This window comes from Nelumbo lutea, chromosome 4 (assembly GCF_056320005.1).
Source record: "Nelumbo lutea isolate HS-2025 chromosome 4, American lotus-T2T, whole genome shotgun sequence".
NCBI lineage: Eukaryota > Viridiplantae > Streptophyta > Magnoliopsida > Proteales > Nelumbonaceae > Nelumbo > Nelumbo lutea.
In genome coordinates, this window is record NC_142687.1 from 20,617,832 (window position 1) to 20,632,070 (window position 14,239).

Consider the following 14,239-nt stretch of genomic DNA (forward strand, 5'->3'; position numbering starts at 1 on the left):
GTTTGCCTGCCCCAATCTGCCCATTTTGCCGCAGAAGCATTGCCAAAGTGGTTTCCAAGGATAAGACGGAGAGAGAATCGGACAAGGAGATCAACTCTTTGAAGATGAGGAGGTTGAGGAGATCAAACTTCAGTGAAGGCATCAACTACTTCTAGGGTTTGTCAGCTGCTGGTTCATTTTGGAAGATGGGCGGTTGTGGTTCAGGGAAGACTGTTGCTGATAGCAATGTTTGGAACGCTATCAGCTCTAGCACTCAGTGTAGGGAGGATTGCTTCTTGAAGCAAGACAGAGAAGATGGAAGAAGGAAGTGGGTAAGAGAGATGGGGTTGGGCGGGTTAATAAAATTAAGGGTAAATTTCTTAAATTACCATTATAGTTTAGTTAATTGACTAAGTGTATCTCTGCTACCCTACTGTTTCTAATAATTGATTAATCCTTCTTGGTCGTTAGCTCTGTTAACAAATATTTGTAAAAGACTATTTTACCCTCCACAGTATCTCTACCTCTCCTCATTTTCTTCGTTGTAACCATTGGAACCGCTGTAACTGCCAAAATAATGGAGTTAAAGAAGAAAATCTTACTACAAAAGTCATTGGAACTGCCGAAACAGTAGGGTTTCACCGAAGTTGTAGAAGAAAACCTGAAATGGGGGGACCTTGAGGCAGCACACAAGATCTCCAAGGCCTTGACTACAAAAGTCATAAGGGTCAAATTCACTGTTTGCTAGACTGGCTAGAAAGCTTCGATGGATGGTGGTGGAGGATGAAGCGGAAGGAATAGGGGCGGCCTCAAAGACGGGGGTCACCTGGTCAGAACACAGGGGGTGTGCAGTCAAGAATACTAAGGGCTGCAGGGAAGATTTCAACGTTCAAGGTGAGCACAGTCACTGATGCTAAGAGATGCATCGCTACTTTTCCTAGAAGAGGGAAAATGAGCCCATGGGAGCTTTGACAAAGTTGGAAGGGGAAGAAGATGTTCCGAATGATAAACCCAGTAATAATTGTTGTTGTCGTTGGGACATTCGCTAGAACTTTCATGGCTACTGCCACCAGATCCGCTGCCGTAGCCTTTAACTCTGCAGGAATTCTGGCCAAATCCCAGCTTACCTCCGGCAACAGTCCATCTTTGCAGCTCCAATCTTGCATTGGCCTCCAGTATAGATCGAGGAGTTTCCGAAATCCCAGCTTACCTCTGGTAGCAGTCCATCAATGCCACCACGCCATGGGTTGCAGGGTCTGATGCATGTTTTGTTGCAGAGATCCTCCTTCTCTTTGTCTCTTTCTTTCCGTTGCTAACTGCCTTCTTTAAACCAAGCTTCGCTTGGCCAAATCAGATCTGGGTTCCTTATTTGCTGTCGAAAGGAAGAAAACGGTAATTCCTTTCGATAGTGAGATAATTCCATATGATTGTATTTATAGTATGGTATTGATTCAGTTACCTGCTTTTCATAAAAAAGCAGGTCATGGGATGATCAGAGAGGACGAAGTTGCCGGAGGGGAACCGAGCCAAAGGTTTCCGACCCAAGTCCATTACAGCCTCAATCAAGCGGTGGAGTTCTGGGTGTTCGCTTACCCTCCGTCGCATCTCCTCTGGCAATAGAGCCAATAGGTGTCCCAATTCGACGTCGGATTCATCTTCCGCCGTGGAAGAAGCAGCAGCTAAGAACAGTACCTTAAGGACCTTATTCAATCTGGGTTCCTGCTGTTGAAAAGGAAGAAAACGGTAAGGGTAAAATTGGGTTTTTAAAAAACAATATATATCGCCTATATACGAATTTAACGGAATATTAATAATATTAACCGATGCAAAGAGTTAGTCAATTGTATAGGATAGTACCAGTCAATTTTCAAAATACACATAATCAATTAACTAAACTATTAAACTATAAAGGTAATTTAAAAAATTTACCCTAAAAGTAAAATGATTTTTAAGTCCAGACGGTCGTTAAATATGAAACTCCGTTTAAATTTAAGTTTTCGGTATAAAAGGTGGCGTGGCGATTTCCCTCGGAACAGACGATGTGAGCTCGGCCAGAACACCTGCCATTGCCCTTACCCCTCCGCCGTTTTTGACCACACCCTCTCCCCGTTCGGCCTTTGACTACTTTCTCCAAAGCTCGGCCAGAACACCTGCCATTGCCACTTTCTTGTACGAAAATTTCCTTCTGAAACCAGCACCCCTTCTCCCCGCGTTTAACCACATCTCCGCTCTCCACCTTCTTCCCCTACCTTTCCCAATCTGAATCCTTTCCATCTAATCTATAAGCAACTCTCCAATCCCCAACGCTTACCAGTCTTCAGCAAGGAAAACATCGATTTCCACTGGCAGTCACCTTCTGCAACCATTTTCTTCGCTACTCTTCTTCATCGTCGCCAGCCGTCGACACCTCTCACCTTCGACTCCACCCACCGACACCTCTCGTCTTCATCACTGACATCTCTTTCGCCTTCAACACCGATACCTCGCACCTCCGGAAAAAGAACGAGAAGGGCAGAGCGATGCCGGATAAGACGGACCTGTCACCAGATCTAGTAGAAAAGGAGAGCCTCGCCACCAGTTAGATATCCGATGAGAGAAGAGAGAACGCCGCCGCTGTTCAACGAAGAAGACGATGAACAGTGACCTTCGTGAGATTAGAAGAAACGGAGAGCTTTGTATTCCGATGAGAGAAGAGAGAACGCCGCCGCTGTTCAAGGAAGAAGGCGATGAACAGTTACCTTCGTGAGACTCGAAGAACAGTGAGTGATGCCGGATAAGACGGACCTGCTTGGTGCTAACTTCAGGTCAGGTGCATGGTTATGTACTACTTATGTTGGATTTTATAAGATTGGGTTTAGTCGTGTTGGATTTGGTATGAATTTGATGGTTTCTTATATTATTTTGCCTTCCGAGTCTGTTTTGTTAAAATTTAATTCGTATTTTTCATTCCAGGTTGATAATGGTATACCTACTAGAAATGCAATTCTAGGTTTGTTTTGTAGTCTTACTTAGCATCACTTCTTGCTTCTTTTGCTGATAGATTTAGTGGTCTAACTCGGATAAAACGAATGGATTCTCAGCTATATTTTAATTGCAGCTACATGGGGCGGGAAAATGTGATTTCTTACTGATGAAAGTGAGATTGTTTACAAGGAATACCAAAGGTAGACATTGCATACTGCACAAACTTGCCTTGGTACTGGAGAGCCAAAAGTGGATTGTAATGTGTCTAAACTGTTTAGTTAGCTAAATAGGCTCCTTGACATGGTAGAAACCGCATGGTTTGGTGCAACTAGGCTGGGAAAGCTAGGCTACAGGGACATAAGACTGTAAGTTCCATAGGTTGGCGGTCCCTTGATAGAAGGTTGATCCAGAGATTCTTCTTTTATTTACACATAATATACTGATATAGAACCTGAATTCCCCTGTAAACAAGGTGGTCCTCTATTAGCACTCAGTTGGGAACCACTGACCCAATAAACATGTCAACATGAATGGGAGCATAACGAACCCATGATTCCAATCTTCGATCATAGCTCTTTCTCTAGCCAAAGGCAACATAAAAGGATTGAACAGATACCTTCCATTAGGGATCTTCTTGCCATCAAAATTTATCTCTTTGCTGCAGAAGAATAAACACATCTCCAAACTTTTGCAAAAGAAAGGGTCATTCATTCATTTCCCCACTTAATGAAGGTATTTAGAAAATTGGGTTGCACATAATGTCCTAATCATATCTAAATTGTAGAGAAAATTGAATTGAATCAGGTCATGAATCATAAGATTATTTCTATTTTTTGCAAATTTGTCAAAAAATTAAATACAAATATGCTTAAAGGCTAAATATATATAGAAAATAATTCTACCCTATTTTTAGTCCATGTCTACCATATATGTGCCTAAAATAAAATTTACCACTTGTTCAATAGAAGCTTAAGATGATATAATCAAGTTTGACTTAAAAGTCAAATAACTAAAAGAAAAATTATATTAAAGGGAAAACAAAAAGGATTACAGCAGAAACAGGTGTTAAGTTAACACCCCAGAAGCACCCCCCCCACCCCCCCCACCCCCCATTCTCTCCTCTTCCTTTCAAAGGCTTCCAAAGCTTTCCTAACAATACTTTCCCCTCCCAAAAAGAATAAGCCTAGAGACTTTCCGATTTCCACTTCTCTATTAACCATAGTTTTCAAGGCGCCAAGGCGAGGTTAGGCGATGGGGGGGTGCCTAGTCGCCTAGGCAATGGATTTTTTTATGTAGAAAATATAGATCCTAGGGTAGTAGTATTTTTTAAGTTCTTCCTTATTGGTTCAGGTTTTAAAGTCTTTGGTGTTTCAATACAGCATTTAGAAATGTTTATATTGATTAAACCCTAACAAATAAGAAAATAATAAAAAGAACTTAGTATATAAACACACAAAATGAATATTTTAGTTTAATAGTGTCTATTTTATAATTATAATGTCAAAATAAATAATAAAAAAGTATTTTATAATACATAGGACAAAACTGTTTGGCGATTAGGCGAGGCGAGCCTCAAAGGGCGCCTTGTCGCCTAAGCGTCACCTTGACAGCTATGCTATCAACTAAGCTCTTCAAATCCACGCCAATGTTTTAAAACGCAGAGGCGTGATGCGAGGTGTTCCACTACCTAGAGGCATGAGGCGTAAGCCTCCCGAAAACAACAAATTGGGCTGCATCGAAAAGGGGGCAGGGGCAAACCACTTTCTTCCCCCTTATCTTTTCTTCCCTTCCCTTTCATTTCCTTTTCTTTCCTTTTCTCTGTTTTTTTTCTTCTCTTTCTTTTTCTTTCCCTTCCCTTTTTTTCCCTTCCTTTCCTTTTTTTTTTTCTTTTTTTCTTTTCTGTCTTTTTATATCAGATGTGCATGAGGCGCATGAGGCATACGCCTCTAGCACGCCTCATGAAAAAAGCGCAAGAGGTGTATGCCTTTTGCACCTGAGGCGTATGCCTCAGAGGTGCCAGCGCCTCTGGCTTACGCCTCAGGGCATTTTGGGAGCACCTCTGGCTTACTCCTCAGCGCCTCCCACGGCTTTTAAAACACTGATCCACGTTTCCTCTTTTTTTCTTCTCCTCCATCTCCACATTTGAAGGACTCAATGTTCTTATTTTCAATTGAGCACTCCAAACTCTCTTCCAAACCAAACTTTCTCAGATCCTTATCTTGGGAGATTGCTGAAAGAACCATGTTCCCGTCATCAGCCTGCAAAGGTTGATTCTCCACTTGGCTGATCTCCGGATCTGAACTAAAAGTGTCCTGATTGTCTGCTTCATTTGAAGCCTTCAAGATTGACAATTTTGGCTTACCTCCTTTTCTAATGTAAACCCTTTTATTGTGTTTTGTTGGTCCCCCCTTCAAGCCTTTTTTAGACGAGAGAATGTCAGTAACATGAATAATGTGCGAATTACTTGTTGCTAATGTTGTTCATTGCTATTTGCTTATGTTGTTCATTCATTCATTGCATTAGCATATTCAAATGAGAATTTAAAATACATAAACATAAGATGTAAAGCATATTCAAATAAGAATTTAAAAATAAAATCAAACATATAAAACATTTTCAAGCATGTAAAACCTGTAATCTCTTTTTTCACTCAATTGCATTATTTCAAGTAGCTAAAACATATTACATTTCAAGTAGCTAAAACATATTACATTTCAAGTCCATATTAGGTGTTAAATTCTTAGTTCTCACACAAAAAAATAATGAATTTATAACTTTCATTGCCTTTTAAGAAGATATTTTATTGCAATTAATGAATGAACAAGTAATTTGCACATTATTTATGTTACTAACATTTGTTTGATTTTAAGTTTATATTTATTGCCCTTTAAATAATAGGTTTTTTAAAACATTTGTTTTAAAATTTAAGTTTATATATTTTTATCAATATTATGTTTAATATTTTTGAAAAATTTGGCATATTTTATGAATTTTCTGACAATTTTGTTTGATTTTTTAGCATTTGTTTTTATTTTTACTCCTTGCTTCAAAAAGACGCGCGCCTTGCCTTGCGCCTCAGGCGCAAATTGACCTCTGCGCCTTTTTTGCGCCTTGCACCTTTAAAACACTGCTACCGACCCTTTCCCCCGATCAAACTCCACCACTTCTTGTCCCTCGCCAGAACCAAACACTCTAGGCATCGGTGAAGCTTGACTGGCACCACAAGTCTGAGAAATGTTTTCCTTCTGAACAGCTGGATTGCCAATCTCCTCAATTGACTCATTACTTTTTCCATCATTGGCATTTGGAAGATGACCAACCTGAGATCTACTGCAATCACTGCTACCTTCTTCCTCTTCTTCGACACTTGTGGCTGTTTATCCTACATATGATGGCAAATATACTCATTATATTGTAATAAATAAAATTAAATATAAATAAAAGATGTCAAAGTAGAGAACTAATTCTTAATTGACTTGATTAAAATCACAACATATTGTATAAATCATAAGATTTATAATCAAATCGTAGGAAATTCAAACAAATCTTACAAGTTCTGTTGAAAAGGATCCGAACATAAGATTCAAATTAAAACCCTAAGGATTCATGATTCAAATTGTGAATTGTATTGTAAATTGTAAGGTTTTAACAACATATGCACACCACTGCCCTGCCTTGGGTAGAGAGAATTATTAATTTCCCTGAAAAATCCTTGGAAAGATACTCAAAGAAATACCAATACCACTCTAGCTATCCTCCTAGAAGCATATCCTAGAGCCATAAACCACTTCAAATTCAGTTAAAACTTAACAGAACATAATCGGCAAGCACTTACCATAAAATTGATCCGATAAGAGGATGGCAAGCTTAGACTCCTCATTGAATTTAGATCTTTTCCAAGTCTACTCTCTCTCTTATATTTTGTCCTCTTGAGATTTTGAATAACCTAACTCCAAAACAAAATGGTTTTTGACCATGACCCATACAAAGACATATATTTTAATAACTAACTTTCAAAATTTGCAAACCAAATCAGCAGGTTGGCGTATCTCCTCTATTAATCCTAACACTCTACCATTTAAAGTACAAATAGATATGCTACCTTAGAACACCTTTTACCCTTTTCATTTGTATTCCAAGTCTAGGGACCAGGGACCATTGCTTGGTTAATGGTAAAATATCTGGCTGACAAACATAAGAATGAAGGTTCAAGTTTGAGAATGACCACTTTGTGTCCCATCCCATCCCATGCTCACCCCCCCACCTCCCTCCCACCCCCCCCCCCCCCCCCCCCACCCCCCAAAAAAAAAAAAAATCATTGGAATAGTGGCCTGTTTTGTTTAAACGTTACCTTTTTATATTGTTATATGTTGGATGACAATTTTTTATGTGTAGAAATTGCCATAGTGCTAAGAAACAAAATGATTATTTTTAGGGGGTTTAGAAAATATTTATATTTTAAAATTGATCCATCTGGTTGATTGCTTCATTTAAGTGTCTCAGGTTGATGCATTCTGAGTTTTTAGATGGCAAGGGTTGTTGGTGATACATGATTGTTTTCAGATGAATGGGAGACTACCTTCTTTTTGTTCCTTTGAGAGTGAGAAATTGCCGAAGGGAGGTGAGCTGTCTGGTATCCAGAGTGAACACCTTGCTTATTAGATAAATATTCAGCTTAGATAACTACTCATCAGAGTGCAGCTTTGCTAATGGTGGGGGTAGGGAGACAAAAATTGTTTTGGAGAGCCTCTCTTCCAGGGAAGAGCTGTAAAGGGCAATCTCTACCCAACATTTCTTGTTATTTTCTTATCTTTGTTGTTCTAGGGTTATCATTCTTTTGAACCTTGACTAGGCTCCTTTTCACATTCATGTATGTCAAGACAGAGGCACTCCAACTGTTGTATCCTCTTTTTGATAATGAAGAAAAACTTATTAAACAAAATGCCAGAAATGAGTTGGGCTTTGGCATCTTTCCCGAGTTTAACATGGTTAGTTTTCTTGATTGGTAATCTGATGTGGGTACTTGTATTTATGTTTTTAAGGAGAGAAAGTTTCTGCTCCACCTTGAGTAATTTTTGGGATTAAAAATAAAGAAAAATAAGAAAATTAAGGACATCATGTTTGAATACCTGTGTGAGATCCAATTGGAAGCTGTCCTTTATTGTCTTGTTGTGTTTGACATTGATCAAAGAGCTTTGTATCAGGAATTAACATGTCTTCAATAAGAAAATGTGAGGCAAACATAATAGAGGAAATAAATGGATGATGATCAAAGCTACAACAAATACTCTAGGGTTGATGAACAAAATACGAGTATTGTAGGGTTTAGATGGGCCCAATAACAAATTTATTGCTTTTGTAAAAGAATGACAATATATCTTAAAAGAAGACTCTGTTGCCTATACTTCTGACCGGAGCCTGGGTACGCTAAACAAGAAAACGAAACTTCTACCCCCAAGTTTAAGTGCTCACATGACCATTGCATGACTTTCAAATGAAGAAAGATTGATAGTAAGTTCGAGGTATCTCTATATTTTGGTTAGACTAATGCCTTATTCTCAAGAAGTGGATACAGGTTATGCTCGGTGCTGAATCCATATTTTGACATGCATCTGATGTTTGCAGGAGGAAGACTTGCATTTGCAAAATGCTTACTATTTGGAGATGAAAGATGCTGGTTCATTTGAGTGGTGACTATAAAAAAACCAATCCTAGAGGAAGGAGGCACAGAGTAGCGGAAACTGAAGCACACCACCATTTGAATCCAAGATGGAGCATGATCTACCTGAGTACCCGGGATGCCACCCAGCCTTACTAGATTGGCTCCAATCAGAAGCAGATGATGTTATCACCATGGTTGGAGCAAGTTGGGGAAATGTCATACGCCTATCCAAAGTTATTCTCGATTGGCCCTTGTTAAAAGCTGCATTCCAATGCTGGGACCACGAAAGAGGAGTGTTCCACTTTGGAGAAAACCACATGTGCCCTACTCTTGAAGAGATTGCCTATATGATGGACATGCAGTTGGAGGATGACATACCATTCCCAGTAGCTAAACAGGGGTTTCGTGCCGAGATAAGCATCTTCCTGAAGTGTAGAAAGAATCAGCTTGAGATGATCAATGATAATGCTGTTTCCATTGAGTTTCTATTAAAACGAAGCATTACCAATCGAACGCCCCAAGATCCTGCCAAAGACGCTGAAGGGAAGAAGCATGCACTCCTTTTGGCTATTGTAGGACATCTTCTATTTCCCCAGGATCGAGAATCAGTCCACCCTCGATTGATAACTGTCCTAAGACAGTTGGAGGAAGTTGAGCGGGAATCAAAAAAGCCTGACATCACCCTTGTACCCATGGTGTTGGCTGAGATACTGCGCAGCCTAACTGCAGTAAAAGCTTCTAGGATTTGGCCATTTCAAGGATCTCTGCAGCTACTCCAGCTTTGGTTGATTCAGCATCTGCCCTTCCTAGTGATCAGTAATGGTAAACCACTTGCTCCCAAGCCAATGTTGCCAGATGTTGACATCCTCCTCACTCAACCACAGTCCGCTTATCTCACACTTGAAGAATACAGTGGAAGGCTCCAGATGACCCGAGAAGAGGAGATTCAGTGGAAGATAGGAATGTCTATCCAGAAAGGTTGCACACAACCCCGCTTGGCAGCTGAGGGTAGGCATAGCATGGTTTTGGCTGGATTATATGGCTCGACCCCCTATGTCCCCCTACTTGTTCTAAGGCAGTTTGGCTACAAGCAAATAGTCCCCACCTGCGACAACACCACTGGTGAAATCTTTGAGTTTGAGAAATACTGTGCTGCCATGGAACGCCGCTTCAAGGAACATTGGGCATCGAGCAAGAGAGAGTTAGCTGTCACCCCCGTCATTCCACTATTCACTTGTGCACCAATGTACCGTGAATGGATACGGAATCCGAACATCTCCTCTCCTTGGGCACCACCAGCAGAGATCCCCACACCAGTCAGGCCTCCATCTCACGGTACTATATCAAAGGCATCACTTAAGCGTCCACTAGAAGATCTATTCCTGCAAGCTGCTATCAGTCTTCACCTGCAAAACAAGAAGAATGAAGAGCAGGAAGCAGCCAAGGCCAAGGCACAAGAAGACTACCTGCAAGAAGAGATATTGCGAGCACAAACCAGCCTAGCGGAAGCAAAGGCAACCATGAAGCAAGTTGAAGAAAAGCTGGATCAAGCCCTCCAAGAGAAGCATGAAGCCGAGTTACGTGCCCAACAATTTCAGAATGAGGCTGTTGAAATCCGCAAGCGCATGCAAGTCAACGCCACCAGGGATGTGATTGCAACAGCTTGGATGAGCAGTCGAATTGCAAAACTGGAAGACAAGCTTCGATGGCATGGCATCGATATCCCACCCCCTCTTCCCCGCCCATTCAAACAATGATCATTTTAGTCTCCTGTCACATGTTTCATATATATATATATATATCTTTTTTTCATGTTTTATATGGTATATTTTGTTAAAGACTTAACAATATTAAAGATTCAGCTCTAATGTCATTTTATCATTAATTCAAATCTTTTGTTTGTGCAATTCATGCATCAAAATTTGCCATACAATGCGTGTTCACACTTAAGTACCATTCAAGGTGCAGAATAAAAGGATATTGTAATTGTAATTCTTTTCGCGATTCATATTATAGTCAGGTCCGGTGACGAGGGAAATTTATTCAAAACACCATCTAAAGCAAAAGGCCAAGAGTCTGAAGCTGGTTTTCAACATCATGAATGGCCTCTGGATTTGGGTACGACTGGTTTGAATGGTTTTCACGAATGGGAATGAACGTTAGTGCAACAATTCTATGTCCAAATCCAATGTTAACAAGCTCCAACCAACTGCTTTCAAGATCCCTTTGGTCGCATATCAACAGGGACATGAATCGCAAAGCGTATTTCTTCGCTGGCCAGGACCGCAAAAAATTTATAGTGGTGATTGATGAATGGATTTTTTTTTTTTAACTTCTCATCTTTTTGTTTTTTGTTTTTTTTTTTTTAACCAGCTACCGATCCTACCTAATTGGTTACCACTTTTGTAATACTGGTTGATTGGTTACAGGTTTTTCTAGTATTATATTCAAAATATATCAGATTTAGATCCATCATAATGGCAGAACTAGCGGAGGGGGCCTTGTATTGCAGGGGCTCACTCATAAACTATCAGGCTTGAGCTCGATTCGAATTAGAGACTTGAGCTTGAGTCAAAAGTTTGGAAGTTTGAACTTGGCTACCTTTGATTGTAGGTCTCTCAAGCAGTTGAGGTTCTGAGCCGATGTCTCCTTCAATTGCCGAGGTGCCAAACCGAGGTCTCCCTTTGCTATTGAAGTGACGAGCTAAGGTTTCCCTAGCAGGTGAGGTGTTGAGCTAAGGTCTCCCTTAATTGACAATTGCCAAGCTGAGGTCTCTCTTAGTTGTCGAGGTGTTGAGCTAAGATCTCCCTTGGTAACTAAGGTGCCGAGCCAAGGTCTCTCTCAGTGGTCGAGATGTCGTCTAGCTTAAGCTCGATTCGAATTAGAGACTTGAACTTGAATTTGAACTTTGAAGTTCGAGCTCGATTTGACTCGAATTCAACTACCTTTGATTGTAGGTCCCCTAGCAATTGAGATGCCGAGCTGAGGTCTCCCTTGGAGAGAGAGTGGCATTCTTGTAATTTATAAGGGGAGAGAGAGATGGTAAGAGAGAGAGAGAAAGATGGCATTCTTGTAATTTATAAGAAAGAGAGAGTGGCATTCTTGTAATTTGAAAGAAGAGAGAGAGAGAGAGAGAGAGAGAGAGTCCCATTCTTCATCCAAGTTCGAGTTCAAGCAATTTGGGATCTCATTCTCTGTCCAAGTTCGAGTTTGAAATTACTGGTTGATTGTTTGTCTTCTCGCAAACTTCAAAGTTAGTAGGAAAGGGTTTCTTCTTCTAACCTTGATTTGGGGTCCAATTCCCTTTATTTTTTTCTTGTTTCTTGTTTCTCCAACTCTTTTTAACTTGCCTGGGGAGATTTTACATATTTTATTTTTTGTTTATTGTTTCTTTGTATTTGTATTTCATTGTTTAAGTAATTAATGTGATTCATTGGTCAAATTGATTGTGCTTTCTTTTGTTTAAAGAATGAAAGAAATCCATTCCTCTCAAAATGTAAGTAAATAATGATTTAATTGAAAATTTGCAAAATGTAAGTAAAAGAAATAAGACTTAGAAGTCAATAGAAAGTTGGAAATGAATGGTTGCTAGCAGTCCGGGATCAGTTAAAGCAATTAACTTTGTTTTCTTTTGATTTGTAGCACATTGTTTCATGTATTCTTCGTTCATTTGGTTGATGGATAACTAGTTCCTTCTGTGGTCACTAATTTTTAGTGTTATAAAAAGTTAAATTCCCACTTATATGATGAAATACCTAAAAGGAGAAAACTTTGGTTGTTGAAAGTCAACAACCAAAGTTGTTGGGAACGGTTCAACCCCTTGCTAACATTCACAGTGGCCAACAACACCCAATTTAGAAGAGTACAATTAACCAAGAACATTATGAGTTCTGATTTATTTCCTCTTTAAATACACCTAAAGCCATTTTCTTCAAAGAAGCTACAATTTCTTTTGACCAAAAAAATCAGAATATAATAATAGCTCATAAAATGAGTTAATATACATAGGACTCTAGAATGTGAATTATATAAATGACAACCATATGATGATTCGAATGCTGAAGAAGTCCCAATAAAGGCACTAGAGGTAGAGATTTATGGTCATGTATAAACATGGCTTGTGTGTTTTAACATCGTGGAATGACACTTGCCCAATAGATGCACTGTGCAATTTGGGTTTTCAAGTCTATAAATATGAGAATCATACAAAATCAAGATGTTCATTGAGTTCTAAATGGTTTTGATGTTGTAACTACCTACAAGGGGATAGGTGTTCAAAACTGTAATTTATGTATCAAAATTGCAAATAATTATCTGGTCTATTTAGTGCCAGATGGTTTATAAGTCTATAAACATATAAGAATCATATAGAACAAAGATATTAAGTGGGTTCTAAATGATTTTGATGGTGTAACTATGAGGCGAAGGGAGATGCTTGCAACTATAATTTATGTTTCAAAAAGCATTAAAAAAATTATGTTTCAAAATTGCAAATAATAATTTGATTTGTGTAATGTCGGATGGTATCCAACTCTATAAAAAACTATCTGACTTGTGTAATGCCGAATGGTTTCCAACTCTGTAATAAACCATCCGGTCTTCTCCATGCCAGATGGATACACTTGTAGAATCATATACTAGCTTATGGAATGTTGGGCTTTAGATGATTTTGATGGTGTAAATACTATTTTATCACCTGAGGGGCTAACATTTACAACTGCAATTGAAGATTCAAAATTGCAATAAACCATTCGATTTATGTAATGCCAGATGGTTTCCAACTCTGTAATAAATCATCCAGTCTTCTCCATGCCAGATGGTTTATACACTTGTAAGAATCATATACTACCTTATGGAGTGTTGGGCTTTAGATGATTTTGAGGGTGTAAATACTATTTTATCACCTTAGGGGCTGAAATTTACAACTGTAATTGAAGATTCAAAACTCCAATAAACCATCTAGTCTATGTAATACCGAATGGTTTCCAACTTTGTAAAATACTACACAGTCTATGTAATGCCAGATGGTTTCCAACTCTATAAAGCACTATCCGGTCTATGTGATGCCTAATGGTTTTCAACTCTGTAATAAACTATCCGGCCTGTATAATGCCAAATGGCTTCCAACTTTGTAATAAACCATTTTGTCTTCCCCATGTTAGATGGTGTCTAAATTTGTTAAACACCACTCAAGTTGCTTTATACCAGACAGTCTAGGCACAAAATCTATTATTGTTGTTGATCATACAAGTAGATATGTAGTTTGGGTATTAATCACAAAGGTAAGCATTATGAACTTTATTCAACTATCTTGCTATTTTAGCCAATTTGGCATTATCATTCACCACCTTCCTCTAGTACACTTGTTTTGAAGATGGAGTCCATGCTTCCCAACCAGCCGTAGTTTGAATTGATGGAGTTGATGCTTCCCAACCAAGTGGAGTCGAAACTTCCCAATCTGAAGCCATTTGAATGGGTGGAGTCGATACTTTCTAGCCAACTGTAGTTTGAATTGATCAAGTTGATGTTTCCCAACTAGATGGTGTCAATGCTTCCCAATTTGAAGTCGTTTGAATGGCTGGAGTCTATGCCTCTAACCAACTGCAATTTGAATGGATGGAATTGAATTTGAAC

General features: G+C 39.2%; 1 protein-coding gene across 3 annotated transcripts; it reads left to right on the forward strand.

The window, feature by feature from the left end:
- The first annotated feature begins 541 nt into the window (after positions 1-541).
- LOC148854466 (uncharacterized) lies at positions 542-10,496 on the forward strand. Of its 3 annotated transcripts, none has more exons than XM_088941292.1 (4): positions 542-1,371; positions 1,460-1,722; positions 1,989-2,788; positions 8,569-10,496. In XM_088941292.1, the coding sequence occupies exon 4, from the start codon at positions 8,713-8,715 to the stop codon at positions 10,360-10,362; it is 1,650 nt and encodes a 549-aa protein (XP_088797418.1). In that variant the 5' UTR covers positions 542-1,371; positions 1,460-1,722; positions 1,989-2,788; positions 8,569-8,712; the 3' UTR covers positions 10,363-10,496. The 3 variants fall into 3 exon arrangements, with proteins under 3 accessions (XP_088797418.1, XP_088797416.1, XP_088797417.1); XM_088941290.1 differs by having other exon boundaries at positions 551-1,371; positions 1,989-2,783; XM_088941291.1 differs by having other exon boundaries at positions 595-1,371; positions 1,457-1,722; positions 1,989-2,783.
- The last annotated feature ends 3,743 nt before the right edge of the window (positions 10,497-14,239 follow it).

What these genes read in the sequence shown, in the direction of transcription:
- LOC148854466 (XM_088941292.1), top strand. Translation starts at nt 8,713, where the DNA reads ATGGAGCATGATCTACCTGAGTACCCGGGATGCCACCCAGCCTTACTA.